The sequence below is a fragment of the Xiphophorus hellerii genome, chromosome 1, assembly GCF_003331165.1.
Source record: "Xiphophorus hellerii strain 12219 chromosome 1, Xiphophorus_hellerii-4.1, whole genome shotgun sequence".
Lineage (NCBI taxonomy): Eukaryota > Metazoa > Chordata > Actinopteri > Cyprinodontiformes > Poeciliidae > Xiphophorus > Xiphophorus hellerii.
Window position 1 is genome coordinate 4,325,062 of NC_045672.1, and position 26,111 is coordinate 4,351,172.

At 39.1% G+C, this 26,111-nt stretch overlaps 1 protein-coding gene across 5 annotated transcripts in view; it reads right to left on the minus strand.

The window, feature by feature from the left end:
* Positions 1-26,111, minus strand: part of lamb2 (laminin, beta 2 (laminin S)) — an 87,060-nt gene that overhangs the window by 57,499 nt on the left and 3,450 nt on the right. For all 5 annotated transcript variants that reach the window (XM_032568986.1, XM_032568976.1, XM_032568967.1 and 2 more), the window contains exons 3-12: positions 11,531-11,700; positions 11,281-11,416; positions 8,233-8,306; positions 7,957-8,145; positions 6,445-6,508; positions 3,757-3,959; positions 3,517-3,637; positions 3,218-3,406; positions 1,787-1,966; positions 1,489-1,601 (exon numbers count right to left, since the gene is read on the minus strand). In XM_032568986.1, coding sequence (XP_032424877.1) covers positions 1,489-1,601; positions 1,787-1,966; positions 3,218-3,406; positions 3,517-3,637; positions 3,757-3,959; positions 6,445-6,508; positions 7,957-8,145; positions 8,233-8,306; positions 11,281-11,416; positions 11,531-11,700 — 1,439 coding nt within the window. The remainder of the gene's footprint in view (positions 1-1,488; positions 1,602-1,786; positions 1,967-3,217; positions 3,407-3,516; positions 3,638-3,756; positions 3,960-6,444; positions 6,509-7,956; positions 8,146-8,232; positions 8,307-11,280; positions 11,417-11,530; positions 11,701-26,111) is intronic.

The window sequence follows — 26,111 nt, forward strand, 5'->3', positions numbered from 1 at the left end:
GCAATACTTTTCCTGCAGTGAGACTTTAAGACAAACAGAGCAACAACAGGAGTTTACCAGGATGTAGCTACATATAGTAGACTTCACAGGAAGTCTACTTCTCTTTTCTAGAACATTGTTAAAGTTTCTCTTTTTTCTTAGAAAACAAGAACACTTCACAATATGCAAATGGTCACCATATTTTTATTGTACTTTGCCAAATGATGTGAGTTCTACAAGATGATGAAATAATCACATGCTCAGTTCAAATCTGTAAGAAAAGACCATAAATCAGGCTTATCAACCAGATCCACACACCCGGAACACATCCAGGCCTGACCATTTTAAGGCCAGTGTAACTCACACCAAATCTTAAATCCCTTGGCTAAATTTAGACCCATGAGCCAGGCAGGAGCTCGGATTCCTGCCCATGCTATTCTTGGCTGAGTAGGTTCAGGACAAGGGGTTGAATTATAACAGGAGGCTCGTCACTGTTTAACAGCTTGGGTTGCTAGGCACACAAAAATGTCTACGTGATTGTTACAGTGTCTTGAAAACATGTTCACAACCCTTAAGCTTTTTCACATTTTCTCCTTTTAAAAAGCATAAATGTCAACATATTTTTCTTGAATTTCAAAGAAAAGTTTTTAAATTTTATATGTAAAGCCTGCAAATGGAGAGAGAGCCTGCACTGTATGGGGGCATTTTAAATGGGTGGCATTCTGAATTTTCCACACATATAGTGTCGTTTTATAACACAATCAGATAACTATGTTGCCTTCAGTTGTTATTAAAATGCTGCATAAATCAAACATGGCTTAAAAGAAATTTTATTCTTTAAAATTGGTTTCTGTCGCTTTAAGAAACTCCTCCTCTTTCTGATGTTCCACCTTCAGGAAATCCCCAAAACAATGCTTTTACATAAACTAATTTACAACGCTGTTAGGAGTGCTGAACTGATAAGTAGTTTGAGAATTACTCTTTGAGACGAAAGCTCAGCTGGACACTGCAGGTTCAAGAAGGCGCTTTGGGTAGATAGGCGATGCTTTGGGGTAAATGTACTGCTGATTGGTAATAAAAGCATCTCAGCAGCATGATGAGGATGATACAGGATTTTGATTTTGATTTAATCTGACCAGAGCACCTTTTTTCACACTGCAAATTGTGGTTTGAACATGACACAATGTACATATAGCCAAGGGATGTGAATTATTTTTTTAAAGGCACTGTAAATGAGCCCCTGCTAAAAAGCTTCCTTTGGTGCTTTTACACACTTCATTCAGCACCAACCAAACTCAGCTGAACATGCTTCTGTAGTTTGCAACTTTTAAGTCTACCTAACTTCAAAGAAGTATTAATAATAAAGGTAAGAAAGGAATTATTTTTCAAAGATTAATAGACCTACACATAAACAAACAGAAGCATTTATCAAAAGATACATAACTTATATTACTGATGACTAATGACATCCAAATCCAAGGCCTAAAATATTTTTTTGTGTTATCTTACTAGACACTGGTCACAGAAGCGTCCAATGACAAGTCGCTTGCAGATGCAGTCTCCACTGAATGGGTCACACATGGAGCTGCCCAACACGGTTCCTCTGGAGTCACATCGACAAGCTGGAGGTTGAAGAAAATATATGGGGGAGGAGAAAAAGTTATAGATACATGACTAGTTAAGATCATTTTTTACATTACTTGCAAACATAGTCTGTATATTTTACCGTCACAGACACTACAATCAAAAAGCAAAAATTTCTGCAACTACAAAGACAATCAAATAAGAAAACTAAGACTGCACTCACGTTGGCACCCCACAGGGTTGTTGGCACTCAGGCCAAAGAAGTTGGTCTTGCACTTGTCGCAGCGTGGCCCTTCTACGTTAGGCTTGCAACGGCACTGGCCTCCCACCATGCCGAGCGATGGGTCAGTGTGGCTGTCACACAATCCTCCATTCTCTGAGCCATCTGGGTCACAATCACAAGCTGGAAGGGCAAATGTGTCCTGGTTATTATTATTTGTCAGTCAAAACTGCAGTTTGAGAAAACCGAAATATCTATTCTATTTCTTACGTGTACCTAGTGCGTTTGCCACTGGTGGTAGTATTTTGGAGTTGCTCTGATATGTTAGTTCTGTTTCGTTCTTTCTGTAGAGTATTGTTCATCATTTTTTTGGTTTATGTGTTGGATGTTTGGACAATTATTCCCTCTGGTTTTAAATGCTGTGCAGCGGGAATTATTTCTGTTCTTTCATCTTTGCTTTTGGACAGTTGTTAAGAAGTGTAGCCATGATAACAAGGTGTTTTAAAAACTGATTAGCATCTCAAAAGCTCAAAACCTGAACTACCATCCAGAATCTCAGAGGAGTTGGAAAGGAGGCGTCATGAAGGCAGAGCAGGACCAAAGAGCAGCAAGAGAAGAGGGAAGTTCAAACCAACTCATCCATTGATCATAATCATATCCCCTACTCTAACATCTCTCTGCCTGCCTTTTTAAAGTATACATCCAGATTTATTAACATGTCATCCTTCCAGACCGAACAGAGAAAAGTGGTCTACTTTGGGCTTTCAATATTCATCTGGCATGGAACATGTTGGATTTAGAGACTAGCAATCTCAGAGTTAAGTTTTAGTAATGCTAGGCATGCTAACCAAAACTGCTGCAATCATCTAACCTGTTTTAAACTAATTATGAAATCCTGTTTTACAGAAACCTGGCCGTTGCCTTCCAACGCATTCCTGCTCAATTCTCATCTCCTTTTAGTGCTCAATTTGGCATTCCTCCCATTGATCTTGATGTCTCCAGTAAAATCTCAACTGGGCCAAGTTGAGTTGTGAACAATGACGACAAGTTTCTATGCTGTTTTAGAATTGTAGCCTGCCTATTGTTGTTGTTTGGCAAAGGAAGTGAAAGAAGCCATTCAGTCTGTGTTGGCCAAGCTTACAAATATTAAGCACCCAAAGTTGGAGCAAGAGGAATGTTTAAGACATTTTATTGCTGGCAAAGATGTCGTTTGGCTCAGTACTTCTCTTTTCGCAGTTGGGGATGGTTGTTTCTAACAATTTCTAGGAAGCTTCATAGCATATCTGGCATTACATACATCATAACCAAATGTTAGCGATTGGGTGAAATCGGATCCAGTCGTTTCAAACTTCAACAGGCAACATGGATGATATTCATATTCAACAATATCTTTTTATAGACCCGTTACAAAGTATTTACCATCCACACACTCACCTATGCAAACACGGGAGTCTCTTATGTGCCTTGTGGGATCTTTGTAGAAGAATGGTTTGCAGATCTCACAATTTCTGCCCATTGTGTTGTGCTGGCAGTCATCACACACCCCTCCACTCGTGTTTCCCGTGGCCAAATAGACCGCCATGTCAAAGTGACACTTATCTGAATGGTCGCTGCAATCACACTCTGAATGTGAAGACATATTTATTCAGACAAAAACAAGCCATAGCTCAAGAAATGTTCCCAAGATTTTAGTATGGCAGACACTATCATTTATATCTACTGTAAAGACTAACTCTTGCAAGCGTGTGTGTTGCGGCCTTCAGCTGGCCTCCAAGGCTGGTCATTGTAGAAGTCACCGCATTGCTCACAGTTCAAACCTTTTGTGTTATGGTTACACACACATCTGCCATGAACCTTGAAAGAGTTGAGACGGACCAGAGTAAAAGTAAATTCAATCAATATGGAAGGAGAAAAAAAAGCCAGTCAGTCGTAAAATGCTTGAAATGTTTTAGATGTAAATCCTCAGCACCTACCATTCCTTCTATGTCGTCCCTGATGCCTTCAATGGGTGCACACTCGGAGGCGTGGCCATAGCAAAAGCAGTTTCCACGTACAACAAGTTCATATATGGCGTAGTAGTATTTCTCCTTAATTTCAGCTCTGTTGTCCACCAGGGTGTCTCCAAGCGTGTGAAGTTTGGTGAAGTTCAGTCTTAAGTTGGTGATCTTCAGTTGATCTGAAGGAAATATTGGATTTAGAGAGTCAGAAACATCTATCATAAGACAACATTAAAACTAGAGTCGCACCAAAACTCCTAGTGCCATGCCATGCTGTTCTGTTGCAGAGCCATTTCTGGAAAGATGGAAACCTTTACAGAGACAGCAATGGAATCCTGTGTTTAGCTCACTTATGCAACAATCTGCTCTTTGTGCTTTTGGAGAGGGTAAGCCAGAAATATCAAGGTTATCATATTTATGCTCTTTCAATCTTTGAGGGAAAGGAGTGTACTGTCCCACGGTAAGACCAAAAGATGAATGTATGTTTGATGCCTGATTACAGTTTGCAATAAACAAAAGAAGCTGGATTTTTGAAGACATATTGTGTCGACAAACAGGGGAATCTTGCAAGTCAAAGGACACCATGCAAACTCTGAGAGGCAAAGTCTTAAAACATCAACCAGGAATTTAAAGCTGGAAAGAAACGGGGTTTCTTAAATTATATGTGGCTTAAGGCAACAAAGTCAATGTTTTGAAGTGACCGTCACAAGATACTGATCCCAGGCCCACAGAAACCTTTGAGGGCTTATAAACTTTGTAGCTATATTTAGCGCCCTTTCAGAAAAAAACTGGCAGGTCAGGCTTTTTAAAGATTGGCCAGAAAACTGCAATTGGTGCACCCCTTATAAAATGTAGTGTGTTTTTAATGCGCTTCTAAACTACTGAGTTTCCGAGCCTTAAGAATGTGATTAAAAGATTGTTCTAGGATGACTCTCAATGTTCAAGACAAAAATCCTGATCCTCAAATGTGTCTTCGATGAAACAAATAGCTTTTGTCATCCCCTTTTTGACAGTTCTTCAATTTCAATAATAAAACTTCAGTCAATAAGTTAATGTAATCATCAAGCAAACTTCACCAATTTCAAAACAAACAGGAATCCTGTCCTAAAAGACCTCAACAGGACACTGACTAATTGTACCACATGCCCATAAATATGGATTCATTTGAGGTGAGGGGGTTAGAGGACTTCCTGCGTGCCATTTCCAATGAATTATTTCACAACAGAAGATGACAGGCTCGGCTGCTGTGCTGGAAACAAAGCAGGGGTTTCTGGGAACAAGCTCTTAAGTCCTGCCAGTTTAAACACGAGGGCTGTGTGGGAGAGAAACAGCTGCTTTTCCCATCGCACCATGTCTTCGACACAGCAGAAACATGTTTCACAGCCCGGAGAGACTGACTGGCTGTCTGTCTGTAATGTGTCGCAGCCGGATGACAGCAGCTATATGTGTTGGCTGGAGTTTGACTTATGGTGACAAATGGAAACACAGAAAGGAAAAGGCAAAACTCCTCAGGTCGGTTTTCTCTGTGGTTTTTAACTTTAATGAGGTCAATAAAGCTGACTTTTATTTAAATTTTTATTTTTACATATATACTGACACATCACTATGTCATGACAGGCTAGTATGAGACAGATAATCTGTGAAAGAAATAAAATAAAAAAGTGAGCTCCTCTGCCATCTCTCTGTGCGAACTAAAAACAACCAATCAGAGCCAGGAGTCTTAATCTGTCATGAAACGGTGCGGCGTTGGTGGTGAGGCAGAGGCAGCAGACCCAGGTATGAAGAATATGAAGATTTAATGAAGAAAAACCAGGCAAAACTACGAACAGCAGGCACATGGAAACACTGACGACACAGAAGCTAACATTGACGAGGACCCGACGAGGAACAAGGAACACAGGTGGAGTTAAATACACGGGAGGGTAATCACAGAGACGAGACACACCTGGGAACAATCAAGGGGAGGACAGGACAACGAAGAGACTTACGGACACAGAAACTCTAAATAAACACAGAAAAACACAGATCCTGACATAATCACAAGCAAATTTGTGAGCCATTTTCTGCCCTTGCTCTCCTCCTCCTCCTAGCTCTTTGGTTGTTTTTGGTTGGGAGTGGTACATTTCTTCAGACAGCAATAGCAACTCAGGAACAATATCTTTTCACAGATTATCTGTCACATTATGAGGACATGGAGATAGTTTAACAAATATGTAAAAACATATTTTTTTTTACAAGAGTTAATTATTGCAGTTTTAAGTAATCAACATATTTTATTCCTCTAAATCACGGGTGTCAAACTCCAGTCCTCAAGGGCCACTGTCCTGCAGTTTTTAGATGTGCCACAGGTACAAAACACTGGAATGAAATGGCTTAATAACTTCCTTCTTGTGTAGATCAGTTCTCCAGAGCCTTAATGACCTAATTATTCTATTCAGGTGTGGTGCAGCAGAGGCACATCTAAAAGTTGCAGGGCAGTGGCCCTTGAGGACTGGAGTTTGACACCCTTGCTCTATATGTTTAACAACCCCAAACATTGATAGTCTACAATGGTTTGAAATATTTGATTTAAAGTAACTTATTCAATTCCAATATGTATCACATAAATTCTCAAACACAAATATTTTACTTTATCCCATAATATAAGCAAGAAGTAGGACCTACTCTGAATGTTGGGGCTGTATGGGTCCTCAATCTTGATAGCTGGATCCAAGACTCTGTAGATGACCTAGGTCAGGAAAACACAGATTATCCCCCCACAAATGACTGGTAGAGCTAATTTACGCTACGCACCATGAGCCCAAATATTCACAGGTTCAGAAAGGCTTAAATGGTACATTTGATCTGAGCACAAGAGATGCTGGTTATGCTTTGATACGCGTAGGGCTCATTTAAAAACTGAACTTTTTTTTATGCCTTCTCCACACAAACAGAGTTTAATCTGGCATGTTGCACTCTCCAAAGCTTAATGGCCCAAAAAGTAAGAAAAATAAAATGTACAACTTTTTAAAAACAGCAGTTATTTGGACCCTACTTTCTAAGTATAAGTTCAATACCATAAACAGAAGAACATAAGGATTTGTGCTGAGGTAAGCAAAGAGACAGGGAACATAAAAGTGACTTCCTAATTTGTTATCAAGACAGTAAGTGTTTCCTTCAAGTTATGTTTTAAGAACGCGGTAATGTAATTGACAAACAATTGTATGGAGGACCAAAACTGAAAAATAAAAACAGAAATTTATCAATGACATACACTTAAAATGCACCAATTAATTGAGAAAGGAGAACTTTACCCCATGTTTTATCATTTAATTGACTTTCAAATATTTTTTTTTAAGTTTAGTTCCAACTAATTATACATTTAAAAACATAAATCAGACAGAATCAGCATTCAGCTTCTATACACCACAATTCTGGAACAAACTTCCAGAAGACTGCGTAAAGGCTGAAACACTTAGTTTCTTTGAATCAAGGATAGAACCCCACATGTTTAGAGCTGCTTTTGATTCATTATTGGAGCATTGATAAACATGCTTGATGGTGTAAAGCACTTTGCCTACAAGTGCCTTGTTGCTGAAATATGCTTTGCAAATAGAAAAAGTACCATAGGATAAAATAATATAAGCTACACAGTTTTTAAAATGATGTTTTCAAGTTTTTCCTTTTACTTATAGATGCATTTATGTCTTAATTTCAACAAGTTAACCATTGTCCATTTTATTAGCCTTTTCCAACTGCAGAAGCAGACCAAAACGAATTGCTTAATAACCACAGCAACCAAAAATAATTGTACCTTTGGTTGATTTAAACTCAAAAGCCAAAGGAAATTAATAGAAAGGTCCAGATGTTCAAAATACTAAATTTTGAACATCTGGGATTTTGGAATTTTTTTTTTCCACCAATAAAGATCCAAATCCAAAATGGCTGCCACTATCATAAACAGCTGCATTTCCAGCCTTCTCATTCACTGAAATCCAATGGATAAAATGCCCTACGATTTGCTGTTGTCAACCAATGACCACAACATGTGGTCTACATCTACATCTGGAATATAATGGTAATATTCACATCTGAATGTAGCTTATTTACATTCCTAGGACAACCCACTAGAGGCCGTGCAGGGCTTCAACATGTAAACATGTTTTTATAAGCACCAGTGGAAAACAGATGCCTTACCTCGCCCTCTGTCGATGGCTCCAGGTCAGAGTAACGGGATTCACAGATCACATCGTTGATGTTTTGCAAAGGACCCGTAGAGACTCCAGGGAAAAAAACAGCACAGTCATGAGCAAAGTAGCGATAGATCTGCCAGCTTCGACCAAAATCTGCTGATCGCTCAATAAGCATGGCAGCAGGGCGGAAAGTCTGCAAGGAAAAAAAATGTAATGCTTTGTTTTTTATATTCTAGCACTAATTTGTTTCAGGAAAGTGAGTGAAGTACCTTGATCTTACCTTAAATGTCATAATCAGATGAGTAAAATGAAACTCTGCCTCAAGATCCAGCTCAATAAAAACATTTGACTTTCCTGAGAGAAAGAAAACATTAGTAAGACAAATATACCCAAAACATTTCTTCCACTCAAGTGGTTAGAAATGAAAATTAGAATGGAAATCACACTGCTTTACATCTGCATGAGACGTTTCTCACTGATGAAGTGAGAAACTGCATCAGATTAGTGATTAAAACTATTATAACTATTACTATTTTAGATAAGATTTATTTGTCATTGTCATCAACAGATTACAACGACATTGAGATTTGCTCGACTCGAGTTAAGATGCAGGTTATGTGCATATACGTAATATACCAAGATAAAGAAATGAATAGTACAAAATGAAAAATAAACTTAGACATCAGAAGATGGTTGCAGCGCCTGGAGGTGTCGCAACAGAATTTACATTTATAACACAGTGGTGTCGAGAGCAGAAGTTCTTATGCCTTTGAATTTAGTGACATGATTGCCATCGGGTAAAAACAGTTTTTTAGGCGATTTGTCCTGGTTTTTATTGCTCTGTATCTCTTGCCTGATGGCAGCAGCTGGAAGAGACCATGGCCAGGGTGTGAAGAGTCATTTAAAATGTCCAAAACTTTCTTGTGGAGCCTGGAAGTGTAAATCTGTTCCATAGTGGGGAAGGGGCAGCCTATGGTTCTCTCTGCTGCCCTAACAACCCTCTGGAGCGCCTTCTTGTTCGCAGATGTGCTGCTGCCGTACCAGACACACAGACTGTACGTGAGCACACTCTCTATGGAGCAGTGATAGAAGGCCTGCAGCAGGTCTGAGGGGAGACGGTTCTTCTTGAGTATTCTCAGAAAGTACAGTCTCTGCTGTGCCTTCTTCAACAGCTCCTTGGTGTTGGTGCTCCAGGTTAGCTTGTCCTCCAACTCCATGCCCAGAAACCTGAACACTGGGACCCTCTCCACACAGGTCCCACTGATGGTGAGAGGCTGGATGTCCGTTTTGTTCTTCCTGAAGTCGATCACCAGCTCCTTTGTTTTGGAGGTGTTGAGGAGCAGGTTATTGACTTTACACCACTCTGACAGCCGCTTCACCTCATCCCTGTACTCCAGCTCCCCCTTCCCGCCTGAGATGAGACCAACAACAGTCGTGTCATCTGCAAACTTTATGATCTTGTTGCTGAGGTGGTTGGAGACACAGTCATGAGTGTAGAGGGTGTAGAGAAGTGGGCTGAGCACGCAACCCTGTGGCGATCCGGTGTTCAGGCTCAGAGCAGTGGAGGTGTGGGGGCCCCCAGTCTGATAATCACTAATCATAATAGCTACAAATTGTATGAAAACAGAGACTGAAAAAAGACTGGTTAGCAACTTATGTCCAGTTATCGTGTACATTTATGTTGGGTTTCTAATAGTTCTTTTTTTCAGGTGGTATATGTTCATGCAGCAAATAACTTAAAAAATAAAAATTAAAGGGGCAGTACTGTGTAAATTTGGCTTTTTGATAACAGTTTGAATACAGTTATAATATTATTCTTTCATCAAAAACCTACCTGGAGTGTTGCTTTGATTCTATCATGCATATTTCACAAATCCTTTAATTTCCATGGCAACCATCCAGCTGTGCAAAACGGCTGGGTGAATCTAGCACCACCTTCAAGGCGCAGCTCCTTCTTGGAGCTGCAGTTCCCAAGCTTCTGAGCTTTCCCCTCACAGAGCAGCCCTCCCCTTGGCTCCCCCACTCAGCTCCTCAAGACTAGCCAGCAGCAATTAGTAAACACCTGGTGGAACCACGCATCAGCTGAGCTCATTATAGGAGCTTCTGTGATATGCTGGTAAAAACGTTGCTAAAGGATTAATAAGAGGAACAATGTTGTGATGACTTCCTGAAGGCGCTAAATGACAAAGTCAAATTCATATTTGATATGTACTGAATTTTTCTTACTGAAGGCAACACAGTTACTTGGTTGTGCTATAAAATGGTACTATGTGCCTGGTAAACACACAATACTGCCCCCTTAAAAGCAGGAATCAGGTTAATTATTTCAATTTATTAGTAAGACAAGTTTGCACAAAGCTTGGTATTTGATCACTTCGTATTATAAATAGGAGAGCAAGTTTCCTGCCACTCATCCTGTTTTTAGGAACAAACCCACATTTTAAACCAGTTCTGGTGTTCACATAGGATCATTTTTATGTTTCATTTTTGTCTTTATTTTTATTTTTTACTTCACCTATTAGGGGAAATCAAACCTCCCATCTACTCCGTATTATTTAAACCATGGGTTGCTACTGATGCCAACACCATGTTGCAACAAAAACAAGAATAGAAGCAGAAAGCAACTAAATGAGACTGAAAGGAGCACAGGAAGTACAATCTATTTATACTCCTTCTGTTCCAAGACAGCTGTGTGCACACAGTGGGCTTATTTGGTGTGACAGACAGAGATTTGATTGTGACATTATAGTGAAGCACAAGAGAAAGAACTAAACCATCCAAGAAAACAAGGCTTAAAATCTGAACTGCTAGAATCTGAACCTTTTACCGTTTTGTTTCAGATCAAAACTTTTAAAAAATGGAGATTGGACACAAGTTGTGTGCATTTAGTCATAATAAAATTATGCAATTTTTTTTCTAATATGCCTCTCTTCACTGTCTAAACAGTATCTAACTGGTTCTTAATTATTCCCTCTAGATTAACTTTTATCTTTCCATTGGTTTTAATCTTCTTTCCTCCTTCCCTTCCTCTGATGAGATGCCACAGCTGGGCCTGCTCTGTTATTAGGCTGAGCTGAAGCTCCAGGGAGGATGTTGGCCACAGTGTCTTCATGTGGAACCTTTATAGTTCACTAAAGCTACAAGTTGCTTTGGATTTGTGGTTGTAAAATACAGCTTCATCATCTTTCCCCCCAGCCCCTTTTCATTTTTATACATTTTTATATTTAACTTCTGGTACCCAAACATAGCCACAAAATCAACTTCATTTACCACTCCCTCTGTAATTTACGTGGATTGATTAAAACACAAAACAGAAGCATCCATTAACCGTTCTCTGACTGCCACCAGGACTTTTTCCGATGTGGTTTGAAGGTGGTGATAACATTCTCTATCCGGTGATTAATGGTGTTGTAGACTGGGTCGTATGGTCGTCTGGAGTCACACTCAAAACATTTCTTCTCATCCTGTGGCAGGATAGGATAGCATCAAATATAGTGACAAGAAGAGAGGGAGTTCAGGGATCAAGTAAAAACAAACAAAAGTAAAAAGATCCTATAGGGAACGTCATAAACACTCACCTGCAGGTGACTGACGATGCAATACCGCTCTTTCTTTCTCATGCCACAAGTGGACGAGGCCTTCAAGTTTTTTTCCCTTCCAACCAACAAGTCCCCAGTTGCTGGATAACAGCTGCCTTGGGCACAGCCGTGGGCTAGGTCTGGCTCCTGGCCAACTGTGGCAGTCAGGCCTGGAGGGATAGAAACCGGCCATGGATCAAAAAGAAAGGGAGGAAACTGGTATCATTTGAAAACAGAGACTTATGAAATTCATGAGCTGGCAAATAAAGTAAACCTAATTAGTGTTCTCCTTTCCACTCCAATGAGGACCAAAAAAGAGACCTCTGGTCTGCCTATAAACTTAGGCAGACCAGAGTTTGTAGGCAGACTCTACAAAGGCAGAGTCTTTAAAGAGTCTGCCTCGTAGAACCAATGTGGTTCAACCAATTTGAACCACATTGGTTGATGTGAACTCCAATGCGATTCAAATGCATACTGTATGTATGCAGGGTTTCCCCCAGAGTATTATACGCCTGGCAGGCCATCAGGCTTTACTTGTACTCCCACTAGGCAAAGCATTTTTGTTTATTTATTATAGGTTGCTTTTATACAGAAAAGATGGGTTAAAGAATCTCTTTGGTGAAACGGTTGGAAGTACAATGGCAGCATAGTATGGTCAGTATATGAACAAAGGATCAAAAATTTTAAAAAATTCTTGTGAACCTTAAACATTTTTTAACTTTAACAATGGTAGGCCACTGATTGACTGATAGGGGCACAAAGTCCAAGCTCCGCTACCGTGGGGCTTAGCAAGGTTTCTGGGGGAAACTCTGCATATGAATACAAGCAGACAGGAGACTGCTCCAATAGCAGGAAGTAGATTACCGTCCAGGGGAGTGTGCATAAAAACAACCCAAACAATCACGTGAGTTTAGTGCTAACGGGAGAAATGACTCATGGTCTTTTGCCAAAAACAAAAGAGAAATCCTACAACTGCTTAAATCTAACAGCACTACATTTTTGTTGTTATTTTGTGAAGAAGGAATTTGCACTGAGTGTTTTCTGTAAAGGTTTTTATGTTGTTTCCTTCAGTGAATTTTAATAAAGCGCCACCACAGGCAAGGAGTTGAAGAGGGTTTTTTAACGGTTTGGCTTGTTTGACAAAACAAACCAAACCGTACAGTGTGAAAGCAAACGGCACCAGCTGAAAATGTAACAAATGTTGCAATTCTGGTCCCCAATTGGAGTCTATCAGACTATCAAGTGGGAAAACACCTGGTAGTCCTGATAGAATACCTAAAGACTCTGGTAAATCCACAACTAATCAGTTGAATCCTACATTGACAAGGTTTTTAAGACTCTGAATGTAAAAAAGTCCTTAAACACTAAAGAAGTCTTTTTGGAACATAGTCACAAATAGGAATGTGCAATATGGCATAAAATTTAGTAATGATATACATTACAATAAGTATAAAAATTACAAAAGAAAGGGAAAAAAATCACATATTAATTGAGTGGTATGTATGCATTATGAGTTAAAACTTGTTTTGTTTTTGTGGATGTTATTTGTAACTTTAGTTTTATTTTGCTGCAATGATAGGCAGCAGCATAATTTCAATGATGACTTTCTGGATAAATCAAAGTTAAATAAATAAATGAAAAATATATCTATATCAACACATTCTCACTCCCGACTCGTCATATATTGACGAGTTAGGACAATTTCTGACCATGCGTCACATATTGACGCGAAGGGTACCCCCTTCGCGTCAAAAGTTGACGACTTGGGCAGGGTCCTTCAGCGTCACATGTTGACGATTTGGGCAGGTCACATGTTTTACGTGGATTTTTGACACGAAGGGTTCTTGTAACCGCTGCCCAACCTTCAAAACCCAACGATTTGGTTAGGTTTAGGGCAAAAATTACAGTAAGGCATAGTGTAAAACACCTCGCGTCACATATTGACGCGAAAGGGGTACCCTGCGCGTCAACATGTGACGAGGACGGACCGTCCCATGCGTAAATATATGACGAGTTGGGAGTGAGAATGGGTTGTCTATATAGAAACACAATAAATGTAATGTAATGGATGTCTGTGTTGAATCCTGCTGTTTCTCCTAAGTGTTGTGACTGAAACTAATAGTCAGCTGCAATGCTTTGCATTGCTGGTATTCAAGTACATGCTTTGTTTTAAGGTGGTAAAACAAATTACTTGTATTTTCTCCACATACTTTGCAAATTAAATTTTTTCTGCTCCTGGATTTACTGTTTAACCCTCCTACAGTCATAAGAGACGGGGTAACCTACCCACAAGTTTTTTACACAGTGCAGTCCTGTGGGTTGCACTGTGCGCTTTTATGAGTTGGGTTATTTTTATTTTTGATTTTTGTGTGTGTGTGTGGTTTTGGAAAGACTGTCAGACCGTCACCCTGCTCCACGGCGCTTTCTCATTCTCTGACCATGACATTTGCCTTGCTCCTCCTGAACATCGCACTAAGATGGCAAAAGGGGTAAGAAACAGGGTCCAGTGTACGCAGCTTTTTATGGACATAAAATAAGAAACATGTCAGGGGTTCAAAGGACATTTTTATGTTGTTGCTTTTTCCTTACTGTCCACCCAAGTTCTGCTACTTAATGAAGCGAGCCAGATAAGTCAAAACCCGCCACTGTCTGCACTTTGACAATTACTACTAATAAATGTGAGACAACATCCACTACTAGAGGGATTATCTGGGTTATCAAACTCAGCTCACAGACGTGACAACAAAGCCTAGTTACCAGCTAAATCCAAAAATATACCAAAGCAGATCAAAGTGAGGTAATCGAAGTCCACTAAATTTGGCCATGATATATCATACTGTAACAGAAACACTAGGAATGATATCAGTGTTGAACCAAAGTGATGGGAGTCCCACTGGAGCCATGGTGTGACTACATAGTCGGGCTATGTGTGGGAGTTAAAATAAACCTTATAAATTTTCATGACAACCAGCAGCAGCTGTCACACATTCAGATATATATTCAATTGATATATATATATATATATATATATATATATATATATATATATATATATACACACACACACACACAATGGATATAAATTTGAATGTATCCTCCTATAAATCTGTGTGCGTGGGGGTGTTGTGCATGTGTGTGAGACAAAGAGAGTTAATTAGCATGAAGAGTGTACAATATTCCTGATGTCAATCTACAGTTTTTCCAGAGCAGGTGTCTCTCATCTTAACTCAGCCCTGGCAAAAGCAAAATGTAAGCTACTGCTATGCAAAAGATTTGTCTCAGAAACATATTTGGCAATATTAGTACATTAAGATCTCCTCTGAAAGTACCTGAAAGGTTTGAGGAGAAATACTTCAAAGTACACTTCTACTTTGTTTTCAACAACATGGCAACATTTCTAGCCACAAAAAAGGGAATAGAAAACAATAAGGAGGAAATGTTTTTGCAAAACACATTTAAAAAACTACAGTTACAAAAGTATTCACACCTTTCAAAATTTTTAACAATGTTACACAACATGTATCACTGTGACAGCTGCTGCTGTATGTGATAGAGTCTATCACATAAAATCCCACTTTGCAAAGTAGAGATAAATGGGTACCTGGTTTTCAAAAAGGTTTTACAAATAGAAATCTGACAGTTTTAACATTAATTTATGTTCAAGTTTGCCATGTTGAAATGTTTTTACCCACTTTTGAAAACCTTTTGTCCTTCCTTGTCCAGGTTTGGTTGCTTACACTCATCGAGCAAAATATTGAAGCCACTTATGGAGCAAAGGATTTCCCAACCAAACCAAAAATGTTTTTATCACATCTAGAGAGCTGGCTGTTTTATCTGTCACTAGATGTGTTTCCATTGACCACATAATAGCACAATTTGACATTTCGGACATTGCTCAATGGAAATTATACAAAAAAAAATACAACGTTTTGCTGCAAGGATGAGGTGGTTTCTTGTCTCCTATCAAAATTAGTTTTTTTTGTTTTGTTTTTATTTTCCACAAAACTGCAATGTTAACGCTTTTTTCACATCACACAAGTCACATAATCATCAACCAGATGACTGGCGTAGACCACGAAGAAGAAGACAACAGGAAGTAGTTGGAAGATGATTGCACGGAATGTTTTTTAACAACTTATTCATGTGTGATTTTAATTTCGTTTCTTATTTAATGGAAACTCCGCAATTGCAAAATAGTGTTTTTTCAACATTAGCGAAAAATAGACATTTGCGTACATTTATAATGGAAATGCAACCCGTGTCTGGATGTTCTCTGCAGAGCTACGCTCCGTGATTAAAATGCAGTAGAACATAGCTTGGCAGTGCAAAGCGGCCAGCTGCAGATATGAAGCCTGCTGAGAACGGTGCAGAGGAGGATTTCACATCCACTCACACAAACACCCTTCAACAATCTCGACACACACTTTGCAACAATCAAAGTCTCAGATCGGTGCCAGGCAGATGAAGGTAGCTCACACCGCTGCCCACCTGTGCATCTATGCAAACACACATGCTCCACTTCTGCTCAAAGGCACGCTCATTCCTAATTACAGCGTAACCACTGATGCTCCCTCATCTTACTCAATGCAAACATCAGGCTTCTGCTTGCTGACTCCACAAAAGACACCTATTAGTGGTTATGTACAAGACAACAACTAAAGCTGCCAACATTTTGTATTATTATAAGCGAAGACTACAGCAGCCAAATGGTCCATGTAAAATAGATTGTTCCTCCTGTTTTTTTATCTGTCAGTGTGTGAGAAAAAGAGTGGGAATCACTAGTAGAACAAGGCAGATGCCTGAGAGAGAACAGAGCTTCCCCTCCAGACAAAGGACTGATCCATCCAGACACAACATCAAATCTGTCCTGAATACTGTTGGCCAGCACTCAAAGGTTTCGGCCCGTGTGTGTGGGTGTGTGTGTGGGTGTGTGTATGAGAGAGAAAGAAGTAGGCAGGTTGGGGATAGAAGCAGATATTTGATGTTTGTGTAATGACCAGGTTTTTCTTTGTCTTCTTATCTGGGCGACTTTTTCTCTTTGTCTTCACACTTCTAAACACAACATGAGCCATGACCTGAACTGCACCTTGAAGAAAACGTATGCAAAAAATCTATTTCCTTCAACTGCATCACTATAATAATAAAGCAAGACATTGTAAGCCAAGTTGGATTATAACAATTAAATTTATAAAGCTGGGACAAATAGATGAAACTAAAGATTTGCATACAGTGCATAACAAGACACTTTTTTAAAATTTCCTTTATTTAACCAGGTAAACCCCATTGAGATCTAGATCTCTTTTTCAAGAGGGACCTGGGCAAAACATGTGACTTTTCTTTCATTCTAAGAGACTTGCTTGATTCATCCACCTTGAAAAAAATAAAAAAAACACAGTTCCATCTAAAAAGTAACATCCATATTTCTATATGGGTATAGTGGTGATGCGTGCATACAAATTAATTTAATTGTATGGAGAATCTGAGAACAGTCACACAGAACCGCTCTGGATTTGCTAATGGAAAATGAATCTGGCTGGACCGGGACAGTACCGGTTAGAAGTGGTCTAATGGAAAAGCACCTTTAGAGTCTGGGAGTGATAAAATGGGCTGCATGCAGTGCTGAACCCAACTCCAATGCTCATTTGTGGGATGTGAGAATGCTGTTCATGGTAGAGTGACCAAAACAACCACATTAGCTCACTTGCAACAAATGCTTGTTGAGAAATGAGATGTCATTCCACAGAAGTGTGTGACCAAGCAGACCAGGTCATACTGAGATTGTGTTAGTTTTCCCCCAAGCAGTAATATCGCCTTTGTTAAATGAAAAAAAATATATGACCTACTAGTATGTTTTCTTTATTCTAACTTCAATCACCCAATTAAATCAATCAATGAGACATAACAAGAGTCCAATCCTGGTACTTCCAGCAAATTGTGATTTATCCTTGAGTTTTTCTCTGGACAGAAGTGACTTCTTTCCTGCCCACTTATTTTTACTTTCACTCAAATCCAGCTGCTGCAAGCTTTACACTGTAACCAAATCCATCAGTTGAATCCGTCTAAGGAAATAGTTCAATGCTAGCCTGGTCATTTCCTTCCTACGCAATTCTGCTAGATTCTCATCTCCCTTCACTACTCCATCTAGGCTTTCTCCCATTGAACATAAGTTTTAAAATTTCAGCTGGGCCAATCATGGAACAGAAGGAGAAGTTGAGAACAATAATGTTTTTCTGCCTGCAGTTTTAGCAATGGCAGCAGAGGAAGTGAACAAAGCAGTTCACTCTGTGTTGGGCGCGCTTCCAAATATTAAAATAACATTAAGAGCTGCCTCGTTCAGCTTGGTATTTCTCTCTTTTGCAGTGGAGGATGGTTGTTTACAGTGAAGGCAATTTCTGGTAATGTTCATAGAGTCAAACTGGCGTATTACATACATCATAGACAAACATTACTGATTGGGTAAAATCTAAATCTTCAACAGAGTCCATACATCCAGCAACCAATCGTTTCTCACTAGCCAAAGGTCCAGGCTCTCTGTATGAAGCAAAGCGTAAAACAAAGGACTGGTTTTTTACCACGGTAGGTCTTGGCACTTGCAATCAGGGCAACCCCACTTCCTTGAGATTCTATGGAAATTCCTGTGATGTAAAGCATTGGTAACAGCAATATTTTCCTTGGAGGTAGGTGGCAAAAGAATGATTTCAAGTATTGCTCTATTTTAAAGAAACCGTTTTTAATCATAACTCTATAGGAATGACAGTAATATCAGCTGTGGTGTCCTTGTTTCCCATGAGCTAATATAAGATCCGCTAATATTGCAGGCCACTTTGTGGTACTGTTAAAACAATGCAAATCTTTGTTTAATTTCAGAACTAACTGCATTTCCCTAAAAGGACAGATTTACACATCACCATATAACAACTGAAGAAGCAAAGTTTGTGAAAAAAAAAAACAACTGATTTTTGCCAGTCTCAAATTGTGGCATTAACGTAATTTCTCTGTTCCATTTTGAATAAAACAAATAAATGTTCTAGCTCTGGAGCAGAAGGGAGCGAGATGCAACATCCATGTGCCAGATTCCTCTGAGACAGGCTGGCAGGGCCAAGTTTGCTTTCACGTTTACTAGGTAATGCATCACAGGAAGCAAAGACTAACAGACCAACAATAAGACAAGCATTAACACCTAAATACACAGATACAAAATGTGGGGTACAAAGAAGAAGAATATGGGGCAAACATGGACATTGTCAGGGGAATGTTTAGTTCCAGTTTCATTTTAAGAAATGCAGTGAGCTGACAACTTGACTTAGATGGATCTTGAACGCAAAGGGAGCTAAAATATAATCAGAAATTGCATTCAAGCTCCTATTTTAAGACCCCAGCAGAAAACAGTCAATACATTTTTTTTTTACCTTCTCCCAGCTAATTAGTTTGCCTACTCCCTCTCATGGTCTCTCTTTGCTCTGCACTTAGCTGATGCATGGCTGACTCCCACACCCTAAAAGCCAGCTGTTCTTCTCCCTGTTCACCTTTTTATTACTCTCAGCCCTTGACTCCCGTCTTTCTTTTCTTCTAATAACCACTGAATCTCCCCAGGCCTACTTTGCCCTTGTGTTCACCTTCCTCACTACTGCCATCCTCCCTAAATCAAATGCTAAAGCCCTTTTGATTGAAAAAAAGGGATAGAGGGAAAGGTAACATGTCATTTTAGAAAATAAAGTTTTTCAAAGATGCAAGCATTAAAAAAGGTGAGTATATGAGGTCTGCAGGGGAAAACTGTAACTTTAGTAGACTTTAGTCAAATCTAATACAGAGCATGGGATAATCCATGTTTGCTGTTAAGCAGTATTAAACTAAGGCTCAATCACAAAGAAGGCAAATGCAACCCAAATAAGATATCTTTCCCCATATGCGACTCATGTCCAACTTTTTCATGGCAGTGTGAACAGCCCATTTCCTATCGTTCCATACCAAAAATAAAAAATCTGATTTGCGTCGCTTCCATATGTGTTGCTAAATCGGATACGTACAATTTTCAAAGCATCTGCAGCCAAAATGGTCATGCCGCATTTTATCCGACTTTTACACCATTGGTGTGAGACATGCGTCATAATTTTGCACCAAAGGGACACTATTAGTTGTGCTTTCTTTTTTCTTGGCTTATTTCTCTTGTTATGATCTTGTAACACTGTCAGATCCAATTGCTCAACAATGTTAAATTATACCAACAGATGGCAGCATCCATTATTACTTCTGTAAACAATACACTGCTGTGTGGCGTCAACGTTCTTCTTCTGTGCATGTGGGTTGCTTGAGGTTGTAAACCGTTCACACAAAAGTTTGATTCTGGTCGTATTTAATTAGTAATATGAACTCCCATCTTAAAAAATTAATAAAGAAAAAAAAATTGCAATTGAGCATCTGCTGTATGAACACAACCAAAAACTGACTGACCACCTGTTAGAGCCACTTCAAGTGTGCTGCTTGATAGCATCAAAGTTAACAATATGTTTAAGTTTAGATGATTAGTATGATTCAATAAAACATTTCATCAAACTTATCTCAACATTTTCAGTTAGAGTTGTTTGAAATAATTAAATCAGCTAAAATGATGGGAGAACGTCTGACTATCTGTTAGTGTCCTCTACTCTAAGACGCTCAGAGTGATAAAACATATTTTTACTACAGCTAAAGGACTTATGACTAATTAGCTTTACGGAACTGCCCTAATGAAATGAAAGTATCCCTTTAACATCCTAGGTGGAGCTTGAAGTTTATTTGCATTTCATTCAAGAAAGACTGCACCGAACCTTAGCAAAACCAGAACAGGACTAAAGAATCGAGCAATTCTGATTTGACTCTTTTAGTTACAAGATCGGAGGTCTGCTAAACATTACTTGAGAGCGCAGGATATCACAGCTGAGAAAAGCAAGCTGATCCTCCCTCAATGTTTCAGCTGAAACTATGCAGCAACCTGCGTTATTCAAAGTGTCAATAATTGTAAACCCCATTAACTATGGCTGACTGTCTGCCTTTTGGTCAAACCGACAGTATCACTAACAACCAGACGTTTCCTATTACACTGATTTTTAAGATAACAAGGCTTGGCTCTGGGAAGCAGCTGGTTGCACTGGAAGACACTTCCACATTCCTGCCTGACGCTGGAAATGTCTGACTCACTTCACAGTGGATAAGAAATATGGAGTGAGACACTGACAGCAACAGGTGGTCAAAGTGAAGCCAGTTATGTTTGGCATTGCTTGAACGAACTGTATAGGGAACCTAAAGGACAATAGGTGCCTGTGCTGCCGACTTATAATTACCAATCACTCAGATTTCATGTGAAACAGTTTTTCTAAAGATATACTGATGATAGAGGTTAAAAGGCAGCAAGGCTGACGGTGGGTATGTGGGGGTACACATGGCCAACAGATGTGTCCTGAGGCTGAACAGCCTGTCCAAAGAAAGCAAGTTACTGGCGGTGTGGTTAGTAACCCTGGTGCTGTGTGTTTGCCCCGGAGTTCAGCAGCTGCTCAGGGAGTCCTAGACCTCTGATGGGAGTACAGTCCTGTTTGCTGTAGCTACTAATCAGAACCTCTGATAAAGAAGGTCTGCCTACACATAGAGGAAACCACAGCATACACAGGACTGAGGTATGGCATGTGCACAGCGTCCTAAATGCCCTTTTTAAAGAATTTATGCAACGGTTGAATGCATTTAACTACAAACAATTATGGCAGTGTATTTCTGCCGTGCCTTCTGTCTTCCTGTGTGTATGTAGAACTATTAAGTGTGCAGGATAATTATTGTGTTGCGTTTAGCTGTTAAATGATAAATTTGCCACATTTGAATAATGGACCACTTTCCTCCGAGTAGCCGAGGGCAGAGGTCAACACGCTTGGAAATGATTGAGGGTACGCCAGGGAGTACTGTGGGAAGTGATTTTTTTAACAAAAGATTTGAACTGGTAATGACCCTGTGTATACCCTGAGAGAAGAGAATTGTTTCTGGTGTCCCTCCATGTATCTATTAAAGTCTAGACAGGTTACTAGCTGAACCAGTTCTAAGAATGAACAAGAATTGTCTCAAGAATTGTAACAAGAAAGCTGCTTCATTTAGGGGCAAGTGTATGTGTTAGCTTAAAACATTAAGACAAGAAAGGAGATATAAAGTTGCAGTCGACTACTTCATTAAAGTCAAGTGTGAAGAACGGAAGCTGCAACAGTTTCTCTGCCTGATTTGCTGGATCAACAGAAAAACGTGCATGACATAATCTAGTTTTTAAGTCATAAACACAAAATAATTGTAACCATTGTAAAAAAAAAAAAGGGTACACAAATTGTAATTGCACTGTTACCTGGATTTAAGCGTAAAATAATCATAGACAACAAAAACAGAGCTGAATTTACAAACTAATAATTTAGCTACAAATTAAACATTTAGTTTGCAGCTGCATGTTTTGTTTAGAGCAAAGATAACTAAATATTTAGCTTCAAACTACATATTTTCTTAAGAATAAAAGGAACACTGATTGGCTAATATTTAAAAGTTTGAGGAATGGAGCAGTGAAACAAATGTATAAATCAAAAGCTCTGCCTTCCTATCTATTTCCCCCTTTTTATAAGGAAAAGATAGCTTGTGGCTAAATAACACAAATTATTGCTGTTAATTTTTGACTAACTTTACAACTGGCATGCTACATTCATGCTGCTAAAAGTTTAATTTTGATTTAGATGGCGAAAATAGCCATATTCGATAAATTACAATATGCGTGCCGATGAGGTTCATTTGTCAGATTAAAAGTACGTTTCAAAAATAATAACCTTTAAGCAGGCATTAAACACACTTTTCATTAAGCACACATTTCTGTTTCTAGACAGCTTTTTATTGGTCTGATGTAATATTCTCATATTAAATGTCATGTTTTCAAGAAATAAAAACTTTCGAACTTTGCGACTCTTCAACAACATGCTAATTTATTGAATGCATAGAAAATAACCTTAGGTCCTCACTCCTTTCCATTCACATTGTCCTTTTTATTGTTATTTCCTCCTTTCACCCACCTTCCTTCTTTCTCTCTCATCTTAGCCTGACACGCTGCACCATCTGCGAGTTTTTAAACAAGATGCATTAAACACAGCAATCTGGCAGACCACACCTGTGACTCATTGCCATAATATAAAAGAAAACAAGTCGAAACTTACACATGAATATTTAATAAAGGTGAAAAGTATATATTTCTCTGTATAAATACTCTTACTGTCCTTCTTCAGAAGGACAGTAAGAGTACCACAGCAAGTAAGTAGGAGTAGAATCTGTTTTTTAAGAGGTATAGACTAAAAATAATTGTGTTAGCTGTAAAGTTGAATAAAATGAAGCCATTCAATTTGTTCAACAGTTTGTTCTGAGGATAGATAGATACCTACTGTAGATACATGGCCTGTCCCAAAATCAAAGTTGTCACCAAGCAAACTGGTACAAATGGATAATTACTGGATAGATGATCATCTGTGAGCTGTCAACAAGTTATTTAATCTCAAACGATACTATCAATCACTTCTCCTTTCTTAAATAATCATGTGGAAAGATATACATCCTGTGGTTATTGAAAAGATGCTAGCCTGTCAAATCACTGCCATCCGATTAAGCAGACAAGACTGAAACCTTTTCTCTTATCAATGAGAAAAAGATTTAAATAAGAAAGGGAGAATAAAGGTTCGACCCTAGAGCGATGGAAGAAGGTCTGATGAGTCCAGATTGACACTCTTCAAGAGTGAAACCAAGTCCAACTATTGGACTTGGTTTCCAACTATTGGACGCATCAGGGTAAGAGGTAAAACTGATGCAGCCATCATCTCTCGTGTCTATTTGGTAGCTGTAGGGGCAGCACTACAATCTGGAGTTGTTACAGTTGGTCCCGTTCAGATTCAGCAACATCATGAGGCCAACTGAGTATCTGAGTACACAGAATGAGCAAGTTAGTCCATCAAAGGACTGTTTCTTGATGGGATGAGCATATTTTAAGATCAGCCACCACAGGGTCCTGACCTTAACCTCATTGAGAATGTTTGGGATGTGCTGGAGAAGGCTTTATGCAGTGGTCAGACTCTCCCGTCATCAATAAAAACTCTTGCTGAAAAGTTTAAAAATGACAAGGCCTTGAATTTTACAGTCTTATAATTACAGGAACATGTAGAAGGAGTTTAGTTTTGTCTGTGAGTCCAACACCAAAAATGTAAAAATGAATGCAATATAATGCTTGAGATTTAATCTGAAAATCCCAAAACAAAATTTTTATAATCTCCAATGCCAGCCTATAAACACAATTCATGAGAAAGGGGAATGAACAAACATTGATGAGAAATTAAAATATCAGCAGTGACTCTTAACACCTAAAATATGTTGTTCTGCAGGAAAACTAAACCTTCAACCTTTTGTTTGAAGGCTTTGGTCTCCTTCAAACAAAAGGAGACCAATTTTGACTACTAAAAATTGTAGTCAAAATGACTACAATTGTGACCATCAAAAAGAGAAAGCCTATTCAAGACGGTGAGAGTAACTCTAAACTGTAGTTTTCTATTGACCTATAATAGGTCAATTTCTTCCAATAGCTCTGGTATAAAGACTTTCTAAGCAGAGTGCCTGTTCTGGTGTACACTGGCGACTACAGTGCAGTTTACCACTGTGCCAGCCTCTCCATTGTTTTTAATGAGACCAGCTCCCTTCATCCTCCCCCCACCAGTACTCCTCCTCTGCCTTTTTATCTCCACCTCCTGTTTTAATCCAGAAAAGGCCCTGTCAACAGGACGGAGAAACCTAACTCACCGTTCTTTCATATACCAGCTCCCCCACCCCGTCTTTCTTCTTTCTCCAAAGTCTGTTTCTTTTTTTCCTCTTTGTCCTGACTCTTTCCTACCACTACTACCCCCCCTTTTCTATGTTTTTCACCATCTCTCTCTCTCTCTCCCTCCCTCTGTCTCCCTATTTGTTTCTAGTGTTGCAAGCTACTAGGCTTTGCCGAACCATTGTTCTGGTATCCGCACATTTCCGGAGGCTGACGCTTGCAAAGGAGTCAAGCTCCCGCTGCCTATCCCTCTCTTACCTGGCCACACACACATTTCTAAGAAGGCTGTCTGGTGTAAAGAAAAAGAACAATCCTAAACACACAGTTGCAGATATGTACCTGAAAGGGAGATAGTAAACTGAGTAGACACTTTAGGTTAGAAAGCAAACCCAATGAATGAGGCATAACCAAGAAAAAGCAATGCTGTTAAGGTTACTGTTGACATTAAAAAAAGCTTTATGTTTAGGTCCCATTAATGAAAACTTCTTTTCAGTGAAATTTCTACCTCTCAGAGAGAAACAGAAAAAGACAAAAAGGAAAAGTGAAGCATGGCTGAATTATTTGTCATTGTCGTCAGGCTCGGTCTCTTCATCCTCTGAGTGTTTCTCCTCTTTCGTCAAACACACACATACACACCCCCACCCCCACACACACGCCAACTGACACATCTATTCATTTGTGCACATCCAATTAACCCATTCTCTAACCCAGGGGTTTAAGGCTGACCCTTGACCCCCCAGCTTGTCCTCCTGAAGTGTCAAGAGTTTGAATGGACAGTTTCTTAACACTGACCTGACAGCACACAACACTTTCAATTTGCAGCTCTGATACACACCAGCGACGGCCAAGGTTTCCCTTTTTCTTCTACTTAACTTTCATTTTCACTTTGTCAGCAAGGTTTTTCTAAATCTTTGCACAAGCACATCTGTAGTTTTAGATCAATATCAAAAACTTATCTTTGAAAGAACTGATCTTTCAACATTTATCAAGTGTGTTTATCCATTGAACTTGATGAATGTTTAATTGCTTTGAACACTGCATGTTCATTAAAAAGTAGACTATTATGTTATTATATAATGTGACATGGTTGCGTTGCATCAAGAAAGTCCTGGGTTCATATGGAGTCTGCATGTTCTCCATGTTCACGCATGGATTCTCTCTGGGTACTCTGGGTTTTGTGACTCTGGTTTCCTCTCAGAGTCAAAAACCATAACTGTCAGGTTAACTGGTTACTCTAAGCTAGCCCACTTCTCATCTAATAACTGCTGGAATTAAGCACCATGAAAGAGAACCAGATGATAGCACATCTGTCAGAACAGTAACTTTCTAAAATTAATAATAGTAATATTTCAATTGTCAATATGAAACTTTTAATATTGAGTGAAATGCAATCGTGGACAAGTTGGTTCACCGCTCAACTCTGCAGCACAAAGAACGCAAGTCAAAGGAAGAACCAAAACGAATAGTAAAATTACCCATTAGTTTTGGAAAGTAATGGTGTGTTTTTCCTAATATCATGAAGTGCTGTTCAATAAAATCAAATCATGTCTGAAATGACCAAAAATTTACCAGCTGTCAATGGATAAACCTGATTTAAATTGAATCCAGTGGGCTTTCAAAGAGTAGCACCACTTGTAGAGGCTCAGACTAGATTCTCAGTTCAGAATGAATACATTAAAAATCAGAAATAAGCAAAGCATGAAACCTAAAATTCATGCTCAACAACAGAGAACTGAGAAG